General features: G+C 50.6%; 1 protein-coding gene across 5 annotated transcripts in view; it reads left to right on the forward strand.

Moving 5' to 3' along the window:
- LOC144145842 (protein spitz-like) overlaps window positions 1-18,569 on the forward strand; it is a 177,136-nt gene that overhangs the window by 148,317 nt on the left and 10,250 nt on the right. For all 5 annotated transcript variants that reach the window (XM_077677646.1, XM_077677659.1, XM_077677651.1 and 2 more), the window contains 4 exons: window positions 12,703-12,874; window positions 14,492-14,553; window positions 15,176-15,281; window positions 16,711-16,819. In XM_077677646.1, coding sequence (XP_077533772.1) covers window positions 12,703-12,874; window positions 14,492-14,553; window positions 15,176-15,281; window positions 16,711-16,819 — 449 coding nt within the window. The remainder of the gene's footprint in view (window positions 1-12,702; window positions 12,875-14,491; window positions 14,554-15,175; window positions 15,282-16,710; window positions 16,820-18,569) is intronic.

The following is an 18,569-nucleotide window of genomic DNA, read 5'->3' on the forward strand; positions in this document are numbered from 1 at the left end:
CTTTTCTGATGGAGGCGAAAAGCAAAAACGCTCGTGTGTACGAGATTTAGGCGCACGTTAAAGATCCCCAGGTGGTCAAAATTAATCCGGAGCCCTCCACTACGGCTCGCCTCATCGCCTGCGTTGTGTCGATGCGTTAAACCCTGCAATCAATCAGTTTCAGTGCCGCATTGCAGCAATCCGGGCACAGCCGCCTCTTCAGATGTCGGTGTCGCTCACCACCAGTGCACCCGTGAAGGCTGCAACGCTGGGCCCGAAGGCAGGTCGTAAGATGCGTGCGGTGCCGCACTTCCCAAACGAATCCAGCCAGTCCCAGCTTATCGAACTTCCCCGTATCGCTCGATCTGACCCGCCGCAAGGGAGCAGAGCTGTGATCGTTCGCTGGGCGCGTGCCCTCGTTACGATTGCTTGCGTGGCCTCTGGTGCGATCATTCGAGGTCCGCCGTGCGATTTTCACGGACGTCGGGTTCCGGCGGCCGATCGCCTTCTGTCTCGGGCCGGCGGTCGGAATTCTTCGGCGTAGCCTCGCCTCCGTGCTCGGCCGTGCGCAACCGGCGACGCAAGCCAGGAGGCGAGCCTTGGGAGCGAGGCCAGGCAGGCCCCGCCACTTCTTTCGGTCACACCCGACCCCGCTCGCACCGCCGATTGGCCTTACGAAACCGCGCTGTGTCCGTTCGCCTTATCATGGACAGCAGCGTGACCTTTGTCGGACAAACCGACCTTTGCCTTTTCTCTCTCTCCCCCCCCCCCCCCCCCTTCAGAAGGCGTGTGACCTCGCTTTAATGCTTCCCATTTAATGGTTATGACATTTTGCCTCAGATCGCAGACGCTTCCATTTATATGCTCTTGCTGATTACTTGTCCGTAGGTGGCGTCGCTCTACCAGGCCTTCTACTCGTGGCAGATGCGCAAATTGCTGCAGACTGAACAAACAGGCGCCACCTGCCGTCGATTTCTCTTTGTTACATCGTATACGTGTCTCCCCGACGACTTAGCTAGACGCGGCACCGTATCCTTGGCTCTGCAGTCATTGGTACCGCTTTGTAACCAGCCGTGTAATTCAGCCCAGGCGTCCTTGCACCATGAGACATCATTACCTCGATACCGGCCCTTCGTGGCCGCTGCCTACAAGGTTCGCTGCTGGTTGTGGTTACGTTTGCTTGAAAACTCGGCTGTTGGGAAAGACCCAGGCGTACAAAGTTGGGCCTCGGCACGCGTCATGTGCCGGAGCCACGGTGTCAGCGCATGCGTAAGCAAGCCATGGGGAAACCTGTCCGTGGCTCAGCAAAGGACCGTGTAGCTGGCCCCTCGCGGTGTATTGCGCTCGTGCACAAGCACGAGTACTGGCGGCCTTGTTGTTGGCCCCGTGTAATGCCGGTGCTCGGCGCGCAAATGTCACGGTAGGAAACAGCCCGCGGCGGCGCTGATTGCAGTCAGCGTCTGATCGCAGTCCAATGATGATCCGCCCCCCTCGCTTCGGCCATTTCTTCCCGGTAGTTGTTTCGCGTTGCGAGTAACGCGAAAGTGAAGCCCGCGAGTTGAGCCACCAGGATGGGCGTAATGAACGCGCCCGTTGGACGTCACGTGGCATTCCGCCTACTGTCGTCCACCTGGCAAGGGAGAACCAAAGCTCCTCCGAGGCAGCGCAAGGCAATAAGGAGACGGAAGCGCTCGCATCAGCAGGGTTTTTTTTTTTCCCGTTCTGACCTGCTGGTCGTTCGCCAGACCCAAGCTGGCTTCGAAGCCAGCGGCTTAAAATTTCAAATCCCTGTACCTTTTCTTCACCGCCTAGTCGCTGTTCCGCGCAAGGAGCCAGCGTGTGTTTCGCCAAGAGCGCTGGCTGCTTTCCGCGCGTGCTTCCCCTCCTCCTCCTCTCCAGAGGCCCGACCATCTGCCGGCGCGCGCCATGTGCTGCATAGCAGCTTCGCGGCGCGTGCCAGGTCTCAGATATGAGGGGCGCGGACCTCCTTCCCTCCGTCCGCACCGCGTTTTCTTCCTCCTGCCTGGCCCGTTTTGTGTCCGCCCCTCTTTCCAACTGCTCGGGACCCGCCGTTTGAATCGTCTGCTGGAGCTCCCCCCTCCCTGCTTCGTTTTACCTTGTGCCGAACATTTGATACGATCTCTCCCGAAGCCGGCTCTTTCACGTCTCCCGTCGCTCGTGCCCCTCGTCTTTGCATTTCCCCATTTGCTAGCGGAGGAGTTTGAACTGCGGCGCCAGTATTGCGCGTCGAACAATTATTTCAGCGCGCTTATTCCGTCATCCCCGAAGATTTTGCGCGTGCGACTTGCCGTGGTGTGATGCCGAACGCTGTTTTAGGTACCATGACACTGCGTTGGGCCTACGCACACACACGTAGCACATGGGCGCTGCACCCACGTACACTACGTGCCACGTACGTGCAGCATACGTAACGTGTTTCAAGACACTGTAGACAGGTCTGGAGGGCTTTGGAAGCAACACGAGTGCTGTGTTCGCAGGCGGCTTCTACTGCCGTGCGGGCATTATTTGCAATCAGGTAACCATTACGTGACTAACAAATATTCTAATTGCATTCTCTTTAGCGTTGGAATTAGGCACGTAATTACACTGCGGGTTAAGTGCACGTAATAGTGAAAGAAATTGTCAACTTTTTTGAAGCCCTTGAAGTAGCCTTAAATTGTTCAGCGCTCTAGCTAGCTGGAATACTACACGTGTTATATTTATTGCACGCCTGCGTGCTGTAGTGTGCGAATGTTTGGAAGGAGTGTCCGGGTTCTGCGTCTTACCGATTGCCCGATATATATATTTAATATGCTAGTCTTTTTGCGCGCTCGGTCTCTTCTTTGGAGGCAGCGATGCTTTTAGACGGCACTTTGGCGCGAATGCCATGGCCATTACTCAGGTGGCGTCGTTCTTCTGGCGCGATTTCTACTTCCTTTTTCGCGGCATTTTCGTTCATTTAATTTCAACATCACCTGGTCAGCCGCCGTTCCCCCTGAAGCACTTTTACAATAAACTTGGTTGTTGAAAACAACTTCCTGAAGGCAGCCAATGGTAAGAACAATCTTGGTCACCGCGAATGATGCCTCCACTGCACGATTGTCAGGATGTATATCTCCTGAAAATGGACGCTATCCGCGCTCTTAGGAACACGGTATGCGTGGGGACGGGCCAGACCTGTTTTCTGCTTTTTCTCCTTGTGCTCTTGGGAAGCCCCATTGGCGGGCAACCACTTCTGCGTACCGTACATAACTGCGACCACAGGGCTCACAGCGGATTCTCGCTAGCAGTCCGCGTGCAACGACATTTGTGCGCACTTCATGTTATTCTGTTCGCGTAATCTGTCAGCACAGCAAACCGATTCATAGCCTAGAATTTCGTTTGAGGTCTATGTGCGAAAAAGAAAAAAAATCCCGTGTAGGAAGCAAAGCGCCGGGAAAAGCTTCTCAGCAGCATTCGCTTGGAATCTAGTAGACAAGCAAACGATTTCGGTGTGAACCGCTATTCTCCCATCCGGCCGACCTATAAACGTTGAGTCTATATTGGCAGCCAGGTAAGTTCAAATCGCCTTCGGTCAGTCGGCCACGGTCTGGAGCGGGAAAGAGATGGCGTTCGCTTCACAATGGTGCCGGGGTGTGGGGGCTTTATTTTATAGCCCGTGAAATGCGCCCTTCGCTCTCACCGGTTTGCTGACTTCACTCCTCGTAACCGGCCTGATGTACGGCCCTCGATTTACGCCCTCCCTCCCCTGTGATACATTGCCGCCCATTCTGGCGACTGTTCCCTCTAACCCCTACCTGACGTCACGCGACAAACATGACCGGAGCTCGGGAGCGAACAGGATCTTTCCCCCTCCGGTGGCGCCTTGGGTGCCGATTTTTATGGCCATAAGACGAACCCTGGGTTGAGCAGCCGTCTCGCTACGTACACCCGGCTAGCGCGACTTCTTCCGTTGCAGCGCTTCCCCATTTGTTTGCCTATTCGAAAGCACACAGTTTGACGCGCGTGCTGTTTGGCGGCGTGTAACACGTGTCGCGATGACACGGCGGCGTGGGCAGGTTGTCGTGCGCACTCGCTGCGCGGCCTTCGACGTCTCCAGACCGCGACGTTGTCAATGTTTACGGTCGCGGGGCTCTCGCTCCCTGCCTCCTCCTTTCGGTTTCTTTTTTCCGGCCTTTCTTTGCCTATCAGCGCGGGCCTCTTATCGGCAGTTTGTCCTCGTTTTACAACGTGTGTGCGTAACGCTCTGCGGCGGTCACGGTTTTCTCCCCCCGCCCCTTTTCCTGCTGGGGATTGCGTGTTCGCGGTCTCCGTTCGCCGGGGCTACTTAGCTATGCACCCCTTTCCTCTCCCTGCTCTTCTTCCCTCCTTTCGCGTGCTCTGGGCGAGCCGTCCCTTTGGCTCCCTGCAGGCCTCGTCGTCTCCCGAATGCCGATGCGTGTGACTGATTCGACGCGCCCTTTGACGGCTATCGATCTGCGCGCGGTGCAACATGGCAAGTGCACCCTCGGCATCGCGTTGCATCTGGGCCCTCGAAAGGTGTCGCCCTTTATTGAGCACATCGTGGTGCGCTCGGTCGCTGTTCTTTCTGCCTCCTTTCGAGCGCTTCCTTTTTTTTTTTTTTACCTTGTGCATTTTGTAGAGTGACGAGTTCACGGTCAAAGCTGCACTGACGTTGGCGTAGTCACCCAGTTACATTTCTTTTGGCGACGGCGTGGTTCCACGCTGAGCCGTATTTTACCGTTATGCGGAACAGCGGCAAAGGCTCCAAGCTTCGCTTGCACGCATTGCATGCTTCGGAGATTTTTTTTTTTTGTTCTCTTTCCAGCTGTACTTGTGTGCATACTGTTGACGTGTAGCGACCCGTGTACCGATGACTCTCTGACCCCTTACCTTTAAAAAGAGCGCACGCAAGAGACTTTGCCTGTCGCCGTTCTCTGAGCCAGCCGTAGGCGTTCCCGAGACTTTCTTGTGGAATGCGCGCGCTGGGCGACGAGGGAACGTCTTGGCGCCGCGCGTGTACTTGGAAATAGGGTGCGTGCTTTCATTGCCAAGCAGGGCACTCGTCGATGGCTTCTTCCGTCACTTTGTCGTTGTCTCTTCTGTGGGCGCCATCTGGCGCGTGGGTGTCCCTTTTCATTTGTGTTGTTCTTTGTGCGCGCCTCGGCCACGCATTGTGGCCAGGCGTCGTGGCGTTCTCGCCGGGGAACCCGATGCGCGACCGGTGTTGCGGCGGCCCATTTGCGCCGTCTGTGTGCTTTGCGTTACCGCAACGGGCCGATTCAAAGGGGAAGTCTTCGATTCAGACGTACTTCCGAAAAGCAAAAAGACGCTCCGGGTTGCGAATTGGGAAACGACAGTCTAAATGGATTCCTAACGAGGAGTGATTGCTCCCGTTTCTTCCCCGGCTTCCTTGCCCCGTGCGTACGCTGCTGGAAGGTGACGACGGTTCAAGGCCGAGCTGTTCCCGTTGTGCGCTTGCTTGCTTCTCTCTCTCGCTCCCTCCTTGCTTGGGCGCAGTTCCTCGGTTTATGAATCCCTCCAGGGTCCCCCCTCCACCAGGAGCAGCTAGAATTTCTGCTTTATTTGGTTGGCGTCCTCCTCTCCCTCCTCCCCCTCTGCGGTGTCGGACGCGCGCGTCCTTTTCCTCGCGCGCTCCGTTTCGTCCCTTTTGGTGCGGGAAAGCGGAGAAAAATGAAGCTAGCCGAGTGGAAAGTCAAAGAGGGGGAGTCAGGTCTACTACGGCAGCCAGCCGATTGTGGCGCCGTTCAAGTGTCGCCTGCTGCTGCTGCTGTCGCGCGGCGCAGCACCTGGCAAATGTGTGCTTTTTGGTGCGTACTTTCCCCGCCCGCCCCCTGCTTAGCCGCCGCCCGGGGTCGCTCTTTTTGTCAGCGGCCTTTTCTTGTCTTGGGGCTCTTTTACTTGTTCCGGGAAATTGCGCGCTTGTTTTGTTTTCCCCGCGGGGCAGAAAAAGCGAACCGCGACGTGGTTCGTCACCAGGCCCGCCCATCTCGCTTTGAGCCCTTGTTTTCCGGCCAGCGGCGCCGCATTCTCAGTTCTCTATCCCCCTAGAGCGTCGTCGATCGGGCCTGGTAGTGTTGTCTAATCGACGCCGTTGACATTTCCTCGGTCTGAGCAACACGGCCTGCCAAGAAACTAGGCATTTTTATTTAGCTGTCCGATATTCATTCATATAGCAGAATACGCGGCACAAACTTGTCGTACAATCTAACGTGCGCGTTCAGGTTGCTTTTAGCAGGACTACAGTATATGGAGCGTTGTTTTGCCTCCACTCTGGTAACTGCGCGCACGGGAGTTTTTATAAATTCTGCTGTCGGTGTTTTAATTATTCTTTAGTCCGTACTAAATGTTAAGTCATGCCGCTAATGAGGGCAAGCATCGCGTCGCAGTTCGTGCCCGAATGGCGGCTCAAAGTAGCCTGCTTTTGTGGCATAAAGCGGTGGGCAGCAAGATAGCGAAGAAAAGTGCCTGGAAAATCCGTCTCGCCAGTTTTCCCGATCGTGTCGCTTCTGTAAGCCCGACTCGCGCCTTTGGCCAAGATGAACAGCCCCCCCCCCCCCCCCCCTCCCCTCGAGCAGAAGAGGGGGGGGGGGGGGCGGTGCAATAGCGCAGCCGCGCTGAGTGGTGCCGTCCTCATCGGTGCGTGCCCCCGTGCTCGCCAGATGTTTCCCGGCTGCTTGGCGAAGGGCGCGCGCGCGCGCGCCTGGCGCGCGCCAGTGTTCGCGAGGCCGCCGCTGTTCTGGTTTTCTTTTGCCACTCTTGTCTTCCAGGGGGGCCGTTTCTAGGCGGCAGACTCTCTTCTTTTCTCCGCCTCACTGGCTTTTGAAAACTGCGCGCCCGGAGGGGAGGGAAAAGGAAGTGGGCTCCTCCTCGCCCGATCCGAGGGACAGGTGGACGGACGCCCAAGGACCTCCTGGACGGAGGAATGGCTTTTTGCGTGTCCTCGTTGTGCTGCTGGTGATGGCCGTCGCAGCGCGGCTTTTGTTCTTGCTCGCGGCCAGCCGATGAGCGAATCTATCCCCTGCCGAAGGAGGGAGAAATTATTATTGCCACTTCGTGACCGTGTATCCCTTTGTGCCTAAGTCTTGGTGGGCTCCGAAACAGCGCCATTGCGTGACATTGAAGAGGTTTATGCGGGAATCTCGGCGAAGTGATGCGTATCGGGTGGCATTGCCAGGCTTGTAACATCACTCGGCGACAAATGAATAACCTAGTACTGGCGATGCCTCATACGTGACGCGAAATAAAACATGCACAGAATTTAAGGACATCTAGTTAATTAGTGCTTAATTAAGTGCGTAATTATCCTATCTATGGGATGCAGGGTATTATAGTGTGGTCATTTTAGTGAACAATATCACCCGGCAAAATCGATCCGAGTAATGTTGGCCTAAAAAGCGTTCGTTGCTAATCGCACAAACGACGCCAAGTACGGAGTCCATAACTGGTAACGTGAACATCACCGAGACAGCACGCCCGTCCGGTGTTAGCGCAGGACGGGCTGTGTCTGTGGCAGGGCTGGCAGGAGAGCTCTGGTGGCAGAAGAGCTTTCGAAGCTTCTCGGCGGCAACAACGAGGGGTTGCGTAATGGAGTGACGTCATTGTACAACGGAAGAAGAGGATTGCGCAATGGAGTTCGTAACTGTGTGCGCGTGCAGGAGATGGCGCTTACCTGTCCGATCGTTGTCTGCTCCCAAACGGCCCATCTAGCTGAGCGACGTTTCCTCATAACGTTACGCCCGGCGGCCTGTGCCCAGAACGGTACAGCTGTCGGCATGTTTCGATGCGACACCGACGAGTGAATCTAAAGCAGACGCGTGGCACCCTTTTGTTCACGAGAGAAAGCTGGGAAACAGTTTGTTGAACAGCAGCCGTCCTGTTATGCGGAATGCGCACGACAAGTCAAGTGCTACCATTGGCGCGGAGTTTTTTTTTTTTTTTAATTTCAACTTTCCTTTTTCGTCGTAGAAAGTGCAGGGATAAGGGACCTGTGAGGATCTCTATATTTTTAATCAATTCCGCGCCATCGTAGTAACGAAAGCAGCTGAATCGTGTCTTGGTGATGCGGCGCATGTTAAAAACTGCGACGGTTTTAATTGATCCGTTTTTCTCCACTTAATCCGTGTGCATTCGGCGCGTGCAATTGAAAATCGCGTTTTTTTTTTGCATGTTCCGTGGAACCTAATGAGCAAGTGCACCAAAAGGGAGCAATGCCGCAGCGAGACGAAGAGGAGCGAGAGCACGCACGTGACAGCGCTTGACTGTTTATCATCTCTGTTTGTCCGTGTAGTGCTCTTTAATTAAACTATGGATTAGTGAGCACTGGCCGTCACCGAAGTTGTGTTAGTACTAAAAGCACCATGATGATTTGTTGCTCAATTAGTACACAGGGATCAAATTAGTCAAGGGATCAAATGGGTTCAGTTTTTAAAGCGAAGTTGTCTGCCTTACTGATGGCTGTGTCGTAACCAAAATGCACTGCAGAAAAGCGAACTTTGTACAATTGGGGGACGCATGACTATGATAAACACGAAAAAATGCTTCCCGTGGTCAGTATCGAACCTGGGTCCCTCGCGTTATGAAGCCGACGTCTATCCGATATCGCCATGATCCCTTTCGGGTCGCTCAGCATTTCTTCTGGATTTGTTGCGCGGGCGTTGGCTTTGGACGAGTTGACGTGGACTTCGGCTTTTGAACGACGGCAGGGGGGCGGGTTCAGCTTTCTCGTGAGCGATTTGTTTGCTTTTTTCTGTTTGACTTTGACTCGCAGGTGATTTGCACTTTGATCGTTGACGCTTTGGCGCTTCGCCATTTGATTTTTGCACACAAGAAAGGTTCGCGCGTTTCAACCATCGTCGTCCTGATTTTTGTTGGTGATTGATTGCCTTGTGTTAGCGGAAGGTGCCGTGAAGTCTGTACACGAAACCCTGGAATTGAACGTCGTCCTGCTGTTCGTGCAAGTTTGTTTACTATGTCCCGAGTATCCCCCGCGTTCTCATTTAAAGGGCCACAAAGCTTGGCGGGCGATGACACGCTGGTCGCATCGAACAGACTCCCTTTCGCGTCGCCCTAATCGAGCCCGCTCGTGTCCCGCTTCGTTCTCCCCTCCGGAGCGGGGAAAGGGCTCGAAGAGGCTGCTCTCCTTTTCTTGCGGGGGAGCCGGCTGACCACCAGGGGAAGGCGCCCCCCCGGCAGCAGCTGTGCGCGGCTGATTGACTCTCGTGGACGGCGCGTGGCACGCGTCCGGCCCGCCGCCGGCCGTCCGTCTGGCCTTCATCTTCCCCAAGGAGACGGCGGGGGTGGGCCCTTTTAAAGAGACCTCACAAGGGCCCAGCTGTCGGCTGGGGTCCCCCCTCCTCCTCCGTGGTCTGCCGAACACGCACGTCCTCCGCGCTGCTGCTGCTGTCCAGGTGTTCGCCAGGAGTCGGTGGACCCCTCCCCCCGCTGGTGCCTTTCTCGCTTCCTCACCTCGTGGCGGGGCCATCGCCCCCAGGGCTGTTTCGTCTCCGTGAGCCGCCCATTGATTTCGGCTAGATGCTAGTGGCACAACATGCGCTGTGCAGTGAGCGCCGTCTTTCGTGGCTGTTGGAGAACGCTGGGCCTTCTCATTGCCTCGACGGCATCAGTTCGGCCTGGCTTAGCTCTGCTTGCTCGCGATCTGTCGCTTGTGCTGTCAGCTTACTTCCTTCTGCGCACCGTTTACACGTCGAGGCACGCACGATTGGTATTTTTTGTTTTGTACAAGCTGCGTGCTGCAGACGATGGACCTGGGAGTTCCTGGAATCGGTACGCGTTAGTGCGTGTTTTTTCGGTGTGCCCAAATGATCGGTCTCCTTTCGAGAGTCCGTTTGGCCAGACACCGCGCACGTCGCTGCTGTTTCGGCACTCTGTAGTTCAGAGCTGTATTTATTCGCATCCTTAGGATCTCAGTGGCAGAGGACGTCCCGTGTCGCGCAGGGGCTCTTGTTTAGGGCGGGCAAGTGAGGAATAACTGGGACCGGGTGATGGCTGGGAAAGCTTGAAGAACGTGTAGCGTGGTACAGGAGGCGGACCCTTGTCTCGTTCTGGCTGTGAACGCCGGTGCCTGAAGCTTGGTGGTCGACAAAGGCTGCCTGCAGAAGCGCGCGGTCGGGGCATGCGCAGATCATCAATGAATCTTCATTCATCCCCTGTAACTACTCCAAGACCGATCTGCCAGTTTTGATTTATGCGGATGAAATGCTTCAAATGGGCAGCCAGCAGCTACCCACTTCGCGTCGAGTTTCTTTTGTGTTCATTTCCTGTAGAAATTGTCTAGTAAGGTTGCTTAGCCCATCTCCCCTCCCCTGTTACCATTAAAAAAAAAAAAAACGCGGGACTGCAGTTGTCTATCGGCTTGGAATCGCGGATTACAGGGAAAAAAAAAACAAACAAACCGGAACGTCAGACTGAAAGAAGAGAAAGGAGTGGTGTCCGGTCACATGGTGGCCCCCTTTTTGCACATCAGGCGGGAACCTGGCCAATCCCCCTGAGCCGTGCAGAAGGATCGCGCGTGAAGAGCCGTCATTTAGGCGCTCGTTCCGGCAGCGGTGACCGGTCGCCGTGTCTCGGTTGGCTGGTCGGTGTCGCTGGCTGCCCGCCACCGGCGCTGGACGCGAGCGATGCGACCGTCCGGAAAATGCAGGCCCTGCCGGCAGTGTCCCCTGCAGGGGGAGAGCGCGTGGTCGGACAGTTGGCGTTGCGTGCGCGCTCAACAAGCGCGGAGGACACAAAAGACGAGACTGTGTCGAAGCAAGGGCAGCGCCCTGCATTAGGCGTAGTTAACAAGGCCAGTGCGAGCGGGAAATGGGGGAGGGGCCGCGTTATTGTTGTTTGTTCGCTGGTGCCTTCCCTCGTTCTGTAATCACTCACGTTTCCCCCTCCGCATTTGCGACACCCTGCACAGTTACTGGGGGCCATAATAAGCCGAGGCGCTGTAAAAATGTGTAGCTTCTGATTTTTGGACGTGTTTGAATACCGCGCAGGTCCCTTAGCGTTTTTCTTGCCGTGCTTCTGTTGATGTATGTCATGGTGGTCGACTTGGTTCAGAGTGTATGAGTAAAATCAATGTCGTTTTTGTTTTTTCCCGCTGCTGTATGTAATTCGCGAATATTTACATATCTATCCCTGCAAGGCGTCTTTATTTAATGTCTTAATATTGTGCTGCTGCTACCCTTCTAAATGAGACTAATGTGCCGACAGAGGTAACAGTGCCGCGGTTCTCACGGGGTCCGTCAAGACATTTCAGGGATCCGCAAAGTCCTCCCCAAAGCTCACCGCCCCTTTGTGCCAAAACCTTTTCGATAATTTAGAGAAGTGGATTTTCCATGTAGCGCAGTTGTTGGTTTGACTACTTCTCTTAGCTTGCACTGTAAAGTAGGCTTTTTGCACAACGTAACCGCTGTGCGGTAAAGCCAGACACAAAATGCGGGCAGTAAGTGTACATACGGGTGACTACAGTTGTAAGAGCAAATTGTTGGGCGGTGTGATATGCATCAGGACCCCACCCCCAATCTCTTTGGAACGTCCGGAAGGGATGCCTTCCACATTCATGGTTGAGAACCACTTGTCTAAGGGGTCCAGTTTTGGCATTCAGCGCAAAGGGCACTCCACATGTGACAGTCTTGGTTAACAGAACTTGCTTTACATGATTTTTATTGCGAATGTCATTAGTGCCCACTGTTTGTAACTAAGCTTACTAACAGGACTTTCACTGACATCATTTGATGGAAACGATTGCTATCTGATTATTTAATGGAAGTCATTAATGGGTTAAAATCTATGCCGTTGTTTTTCACTGTAAAAATAATCGAACCTGAAACGAACCAGAGTCATTGGAAAAGAAAAAGAACCACTTGCTCAGTTAATTATTGAAATTAGGTTATAATAAAAAAGTATCCGCACAACATTAAATATAAAGCACTAACAACCCCCTTGGATCTTGTCGGTGTATCTCATTTATGATGAGTGGGATACTTTAGATCCGACTCTTTGTGGTGTCATTAATCAGCCACATTGCCCGCTTCTGATGACACCACCAAATAGCTCTTGCATCATCGGAAGGCATTTTAAACACGTTATTGTCGGGGGTAACTACAAAAAAAAATGGTTGTGCAGCACAAGGGGCTGGGTTCCTGGCAACAGGGAGTCTGGTATGAGTGACATCTCGAATCTAGTGTTTGGAAGCGACCAAGCAGGTTTTAAGTTTACAATTACAAGATCTCCAGCTGCCATCTTTGTCTGCTCCACCTGCATAAAATGTCTGCTCCACCTGCAGGTGTATGCGGACATATGTTGTTGGCACAGCGGTTTAAAACTTCTTCTGAATTCAAATACAGTAAACTCCCCTTAAGAATAACTCAGAGACCGTGAAAATTTGTTCGTAGTATCAGAAATTCATCTTAAGCTGGCTGTTTTTGCACTGTGCATGTCCCAAGAGTGCAAAACCCTGAAATTCGTCATAACCAAGTTCGTCTTAATGAGAGTCTCTGTACTGGCTTTCTTTTCTGGCTTCTTATTTTTTCACCGTTTACATCTATGAGAATCTGGAAGGATTGGTGGGGGGCAATGTAGGATCGCACAAGCAGGATTCTAGGTTCACTCATTGCCTTCGCTTGCTTCACTGTCAGAGCTGATTGGCCACAGGAGGATGACACGCCCTTCACCCCGATGTCTCTTGTGCAGATGGTTGTTCATCGCGGTCGACGCCCAAGCCGCGCCCTCCGCAGTCCACGGTGCGGCCCAACATTACATTCCAGACGTACACATGCCCCGAGACGTACGCCAAGTGGTACTGCCTCAATGGTGCAACCTGCTTCTCCATCAAGATCGGAGAGTCCATCCTCTACAACTGCGAGTAAGTTTCTGCACGGCTGTTGCCACTTGGCAGGGGAAGCCATGCACATCTTGTAATCAGCACAGGCTGCTCTTGACAAGGCTGCCATTGAAGCTTGGCCAAAGCATTTGCATAGTCTCCAAGCCCTCTGCCTGCCAAATGACTGCTTGTTTTTCATGCACATGTTTAATCCAGTTTGTCACTCTCAGTGATGCAAACAACTGTTCAGCACTGCTGTGGCAGGAGTTGCACGCATGTGTATGAATGTGGAGTGACGGAGAATTCTTCAGTGGGTAGGTATGGTAGGCTCATTTCATTTGCCTGCACTAGCTGCACGGGGCCTCCTTGTTTCCTCGCGTGTGCTTCACCATACCAGTTCTGGCTATGCAGGGGAGCACAGACTGAGCACCCAGTTTTCCTTGTGCTTTGAAGTGAGCCGGCACGGGCTTCATGCTTGAGCAGGCCAGACTGGTCTGTGCTCAGTAGAGATTAGCAACACTGAAACACACTGGGGAATCGGTTTAACGAGGCTTTCAAGTTTAATGTTCCACACCGCAGCACACACTTGGCATCTAGTCGTGAAAATGTTGGCTAATGCATGTGCATTAGTAGGTGAGCTGCACGAAATATAGGACATGCGAGGGCTCAGCATGAGTGCCTGCCCTTAGCTGGGTTAAGCGTAATTCGTTTCCATATGCTCACGTACCACCTGGTCTAGTTAAAAGCAGCTAGCTGCACTCGCACTGAAGTGTCAAGTCCAAATAATCGGAACTGAAATCCAGCTGCACAGTGCCATTGATAATGAATCTGGAAAATAGGCTAACAACCTTATTGAAGAATAAGAAAGTTTTCCCTGTTTTTCAGCACTTGTTTGTCTTGAAGTTTTCTATACCTCTTACCTACCACAAGTGCCGAGTGGCTAAGGAGTTGCAGCACTGAGCAAAGGTCATGAATCCGATTCTCAGCTGCAGCCGTTTTTTGTTTGTTTGTTTTTTTTTGCTTTCCCTATCTTCTGTACCAGCTTCGAGTACCCGTTAAAGATTCATAAGCAGCCTGAAATAGTTAGGCGGGTCTGCATTGTAAAGCCACACACTTGTATTTATAAATTGAACTGTCCACATATGAAACCTCTTAATAGTGCTAAAAACAACTCAAGAGGAGGAAGCACAGACATAGTGCACACACTTGATCATGCCATTTTTTAGCGCTGTTAACAAGTTTTGTGTCATATGAATCCACCCAACCATTGTCTCTAACCTTTGTCCACCTCTTTTTCACTGTTTTTCTACTGTTATCTGACTAGACAGGCTGCGTGTATTCGTTGGGCACTGAGACAAAAATTAGGTGGAGGTTGGTTCTTCGTTACGTTGTGGTTAGCTGTATCCACTGTGTGCAAGTATCAGATGTTTGACTCGCACTTCGAACCAAGATTTGTGGTGTTCATTCAGATGTGTGACATCAAAAAATATTCGCTTCATTTCGTAACTGCCTGGCTGTTACAGATGAGCATCATAATTGTTTGCTTTATGGTTTTCTTACAGTTGTGGCGTTCCCTTTAAATATTGGTTCAGCTTTGTTGCATGTTCCTATTTGTGTACTTTATTATATGACTGCTAAACCATTTCCTTTTTATCCTAGGTGTGCGGATGGATACATGGGGCAGCGGTGCGAGTTCAAGGACCTTGATGGCACCTACTTGCGTGAGTGTCGCCTCCTTCCTTGCACTTTGTGTGCCAGACAAAATGGCATGATGATTTGAATGCTTTGTAGAGGGCTGTCAAACATGTCCAGCATGTACAAAAATTTAAATGCCTATTTTGTCCTGCTTTTACATTTTTTGCTCTAAGGCTCATGTAATTTATATTTTAATTAGTCATGTGTGTCCACAAATTTGGTCTTTGTTCTGGATGTTTGGTTTGTGAATTTGGATATTTCTTGCATTTTTTTAGTGGAAGCTATAAACTGTCGTGTAAAAATGTTCATCTGTATATTGTTTTTTTTTTTTACAAGTGCAGCCAGTCTGTTATACCTTTTGATATCATTGCCTGCTTCTCTTTTCTTTTTTTCTCGATTGCATTCAGGAAGACACCTTGATCTTTTTTGTTGTACATTTGAATCTGTCTTTGCAGGCCTGCTGAAGTAGGCGTTGCCAGAACGTTCAAGTTAGCTGATGTGAAGTCACTGCTGTGACTGTTGGGAATTGTGATTGACGGCTACTGTTAATATATGCAATGCATGTGGGCATGTTTGTTTGGTTCATTGAGAAGTTTAGAAGAGCATGCGTGGTAATGTGTCCTTCTTGCGCTTTACCCCACGATGCAGCTACAAGACAGCGAGTGCTGATTGAGACGGCGAGCATCGCGGGCGGTGTCACAGTGGCAGTCATACTCGTCTTTATAGTCTGCATCACGGTGTATGTGTACTACAGGTGAGTTGTTCATCTGCTGCTACCACCCTGTGGCAATGGGATGAGACAGCTTGGTTGCTGTACGCATTTTGTGATACCTAGTACACCTCATTTCTTGCTCCCATTTCCTCACAGCAGCATTTGTAGGAGGGAAACACCTCTCATTGGAGGCTTTGCAGGGAAGTCCTTGCTGATCATGCAAGTTGTCATGTTAGGGAAAACGTGGTGAATGACCAGGTGTATCACTTCTAGGAAGCACTACCAAGCACCTATGATGAGCAAGAAGTGTTATAGAACTTGTAGTGTTATAGAGTGTATGATGAGAGCACTGCATTTTGACCACCAAATGAAAGATGAAAGAAAAATGATAGCCATGCTCCAACTGTAGACGGGCCGCAAAACGTTTTATGTAGAAGGCTTGAAATCAGTCTAAGGGGTGTTTTGTCATATCTTATAGCCAGTGCGCTTGGCCTGAAATTGCACCACGTTGTTTTTCTGGGAGTCCCTGCCTAAAGTTACTGCTTTTTTTTACAGTGAAGTTGGGGACTATTTTGAGAAAATTGCCTGTCACGGTTTAAGTGAATTTTCATCTTCGGTTTAAATACAGCTTCAAGTATTGATGTTTTCTTATTCAAGCTACAACAAGGCAAACTTATGGCTAGAGTCTATCAAGAATCCAATGCTGGATCTTCTTTGCACTGTTGCATCAGTGTACCTTATCCCTTTCAGTCACCGTGTCTCCATATGGAGACGCGACTTTCTTTGTTTTCCTCGTGAAAAAGAAGAGTTCATGCTGCAGAGCAGTGCAGCTGACGTTTGAAACCTACGGAAGTGAAAGGTAGCCCCATGTGATGTGGAATGGCGGAACCGCACTCATAAACTGCACTCATAAACTTTTACTGCAGCGTACATCATTTATAAAGGCTAAAAACACCTCTTTCATGTGCAGAAATTATTATTTCACCTCCTTCTTTGTAAACTGCCTCAGGATATTTATTATTTTTATAGGGAAAAGCAGGTTTGAGTAATGGTGTCTCCGTATGAGGATGCAACGCCATCTGCGTAATAAGTATTCTAGAGAGACTGAACTTTTTTTCTTACCTCTAGACACTTGACACTGCTAAACCTCCAAGTATGGAATTTTTCTGCAGTGAATATAATAATTCATGACTGAAAGGGTTATATGCATGTCATCTAATTGGCAGGAAATGAGATTTCGGCTAGCCGAGTACTGATTTTGTAAAGGAATAATGCTCAAACTAGTGGTGGTGCAGTTTGCCGTGTCCAGAAGAGTATGCTCAATAGATAGAAGTCAATACGGTGTCTGAGCCCCAAGCACCTGTGTGCAGGCTGTCACTATGTGCACATCATTTGGTATGGCAGTCTGGGTGCTAGTGTCTAATGCTCACCTCAAACTTAGTGCCATTTGTTTGTTTTTTGCTTTATGCAGACGAAGGAAAGACAAGACCTACTTCGACGTTCCAGATGAACCGAAGCTATTCTTCTGTGACAGGAAGAAAACACCTGGTCAACTGCCACAGCCCGTCCTTAGGCAGAGTGTAAGTTTTTCTGCTGCTCACAAACCAGGCCAGTGAGACACACTTACTCGCGTATGTAGTATCCGAACGTTCTATAAAACATGAGACTGAAAACTGTTTCACAGCACAAGCAGTGCTTGGCCGTACATCTTTTGCCTACATGCTTGTGTTTTGAGCACCAGTGTTTATTTACAAGTGGGCGATTCATGCACCATGTCACTGGCTCGTGAATTTTTTCGCCATTGCGGTTCGGATGTCTTAACAGGCTTTTGACTACACTTTCGGTGACACGCAAGGAAAAGGAAGTCTGAAGAGTTGTCGGGCTTATATTTGTAGTGCTGGATATTTAGAGAGAGTAATGCTTGAAGAAGTGTTCCAACTGTTGCCTAGTGGGGAATGCCAGCCTGCTTGCTGTCCATTTGCAGGGATGTGGTTGCTGCTCCATTTGTGCCAAACTTTTCTTTTTGGGACTACTGCAGACAAAAAACTAACTGGCCAAGTTTGTAGTACTTTGCAACCAACAGCGACATCGTTCACTACACGTGCTTGCAGCTTTTACTTCATGGGTGTGTAGTGGAAAGAAAGGTTACTGGAAAAGCTAGTGTCAAAAAATACTGGCATGGCAGTCGTATCGGCTGGCCTTTTTTTTTTTTTTTTTTGTCCTATTGTTCTCGCTAGCTCAAAAAGTGCAGCCCGGTGTCATGTTGTAGGCAGATGGCTACTATTTCCTTAGCACCCCTCTCAGTTTCTGACCACAAGACATCTGTTATCTGATTCCCTCCAGTGTAGTTGTATTTGGCCTTCGCACATTGATGCACTAGCTCACAAGTGGGGAAGGTGCATGACTTCACATAAAGGAAACCGCTGATTTAGTGCAAGAATATTTTCCCTGATTTCGAATAGGTTCTGATGTGTTTTGGAGTGCTTGGGTAACTATGAACTGTGGCTAGCCATGCTGCTGGTGCAGGTCGGAGCAGAAGTTCACATTTTGGGGGTAAAAGAAGATTTTCAAACTTGATCTTTGCACTTCTGAAAGTCGCCCAAATTTTGTATGTTGTGTGAATTAGGGCTTTTTTTTATTTGTGTGTCATTGCTGGGCCCTGCACTTGATCATTTTGAAACAAAAGGACTTTAGATTGTAGTGATTTGGCAGCTGGAGCACACCACTTCATAAACCAAATGCGGATTTGCTGTCTGAAAGTTTTGACGGTTAGCAAATAGCACACTATTTTGTAAACAGATTTTTCCTGTTCAGAAATCGTGTTTCTGCATTCCGTGCATCGTTTTCGGACACCGAAGCCCATTTTCCCACTCCAAGGCATGCTCTTCGTTGTTCTGAAAGCCTGTTGCTCCAAAATACTTTTTTTGGCTGCTACAAATATCCCATTTTGCAGCTCCCGCAACTCCGGTCAGTCACATCACTGCATTGGTCAGCTTCATATCTATTACATCGATTGTTTCACTGAGCTCGAAAATCCTTGCTTCTGAGATGGTAGCGGTTCTTTTCTTCTTTTTTTTTTTTTTTTTTTTTTTTTCCAGAAAATTTTAGGCAGCGCAGTTTCTCTTCACTCAATGAAAGTTTAACACTACTATTTTAAACCTTAGGTGTGTGATGACAAGTTGCACCTTCTACAGATAGAATGGTGGCATGATGTGATGTCATGGAATTTTCCAAAACAGTGACATAATGTGGGATAGTATGGGGAAAGGAACTGCTTATCATGCTAGCTAGTTGCACTGATTAGGGAGTAATCACAGGGTCTCACAAGGG

This window comes from Haemaphysalis longicornis, unplaced genomic scaffold, assembly GCF_048455015.1.
Source record: "Haemaphysalis longicornis isolate Haplotype H1 unplaced genomic scaffold, Haemaphysalis longicornis Haplotype H1 scaffold_1, whole genome shotgun sequence".
NCBI classification, from domain to species: Eukaryota; Metazoa; Arthropoda; class Arachnida; order Ixodida; family Ixodidae; genus Haemaphysalis; species Haemaphysalis longicornis.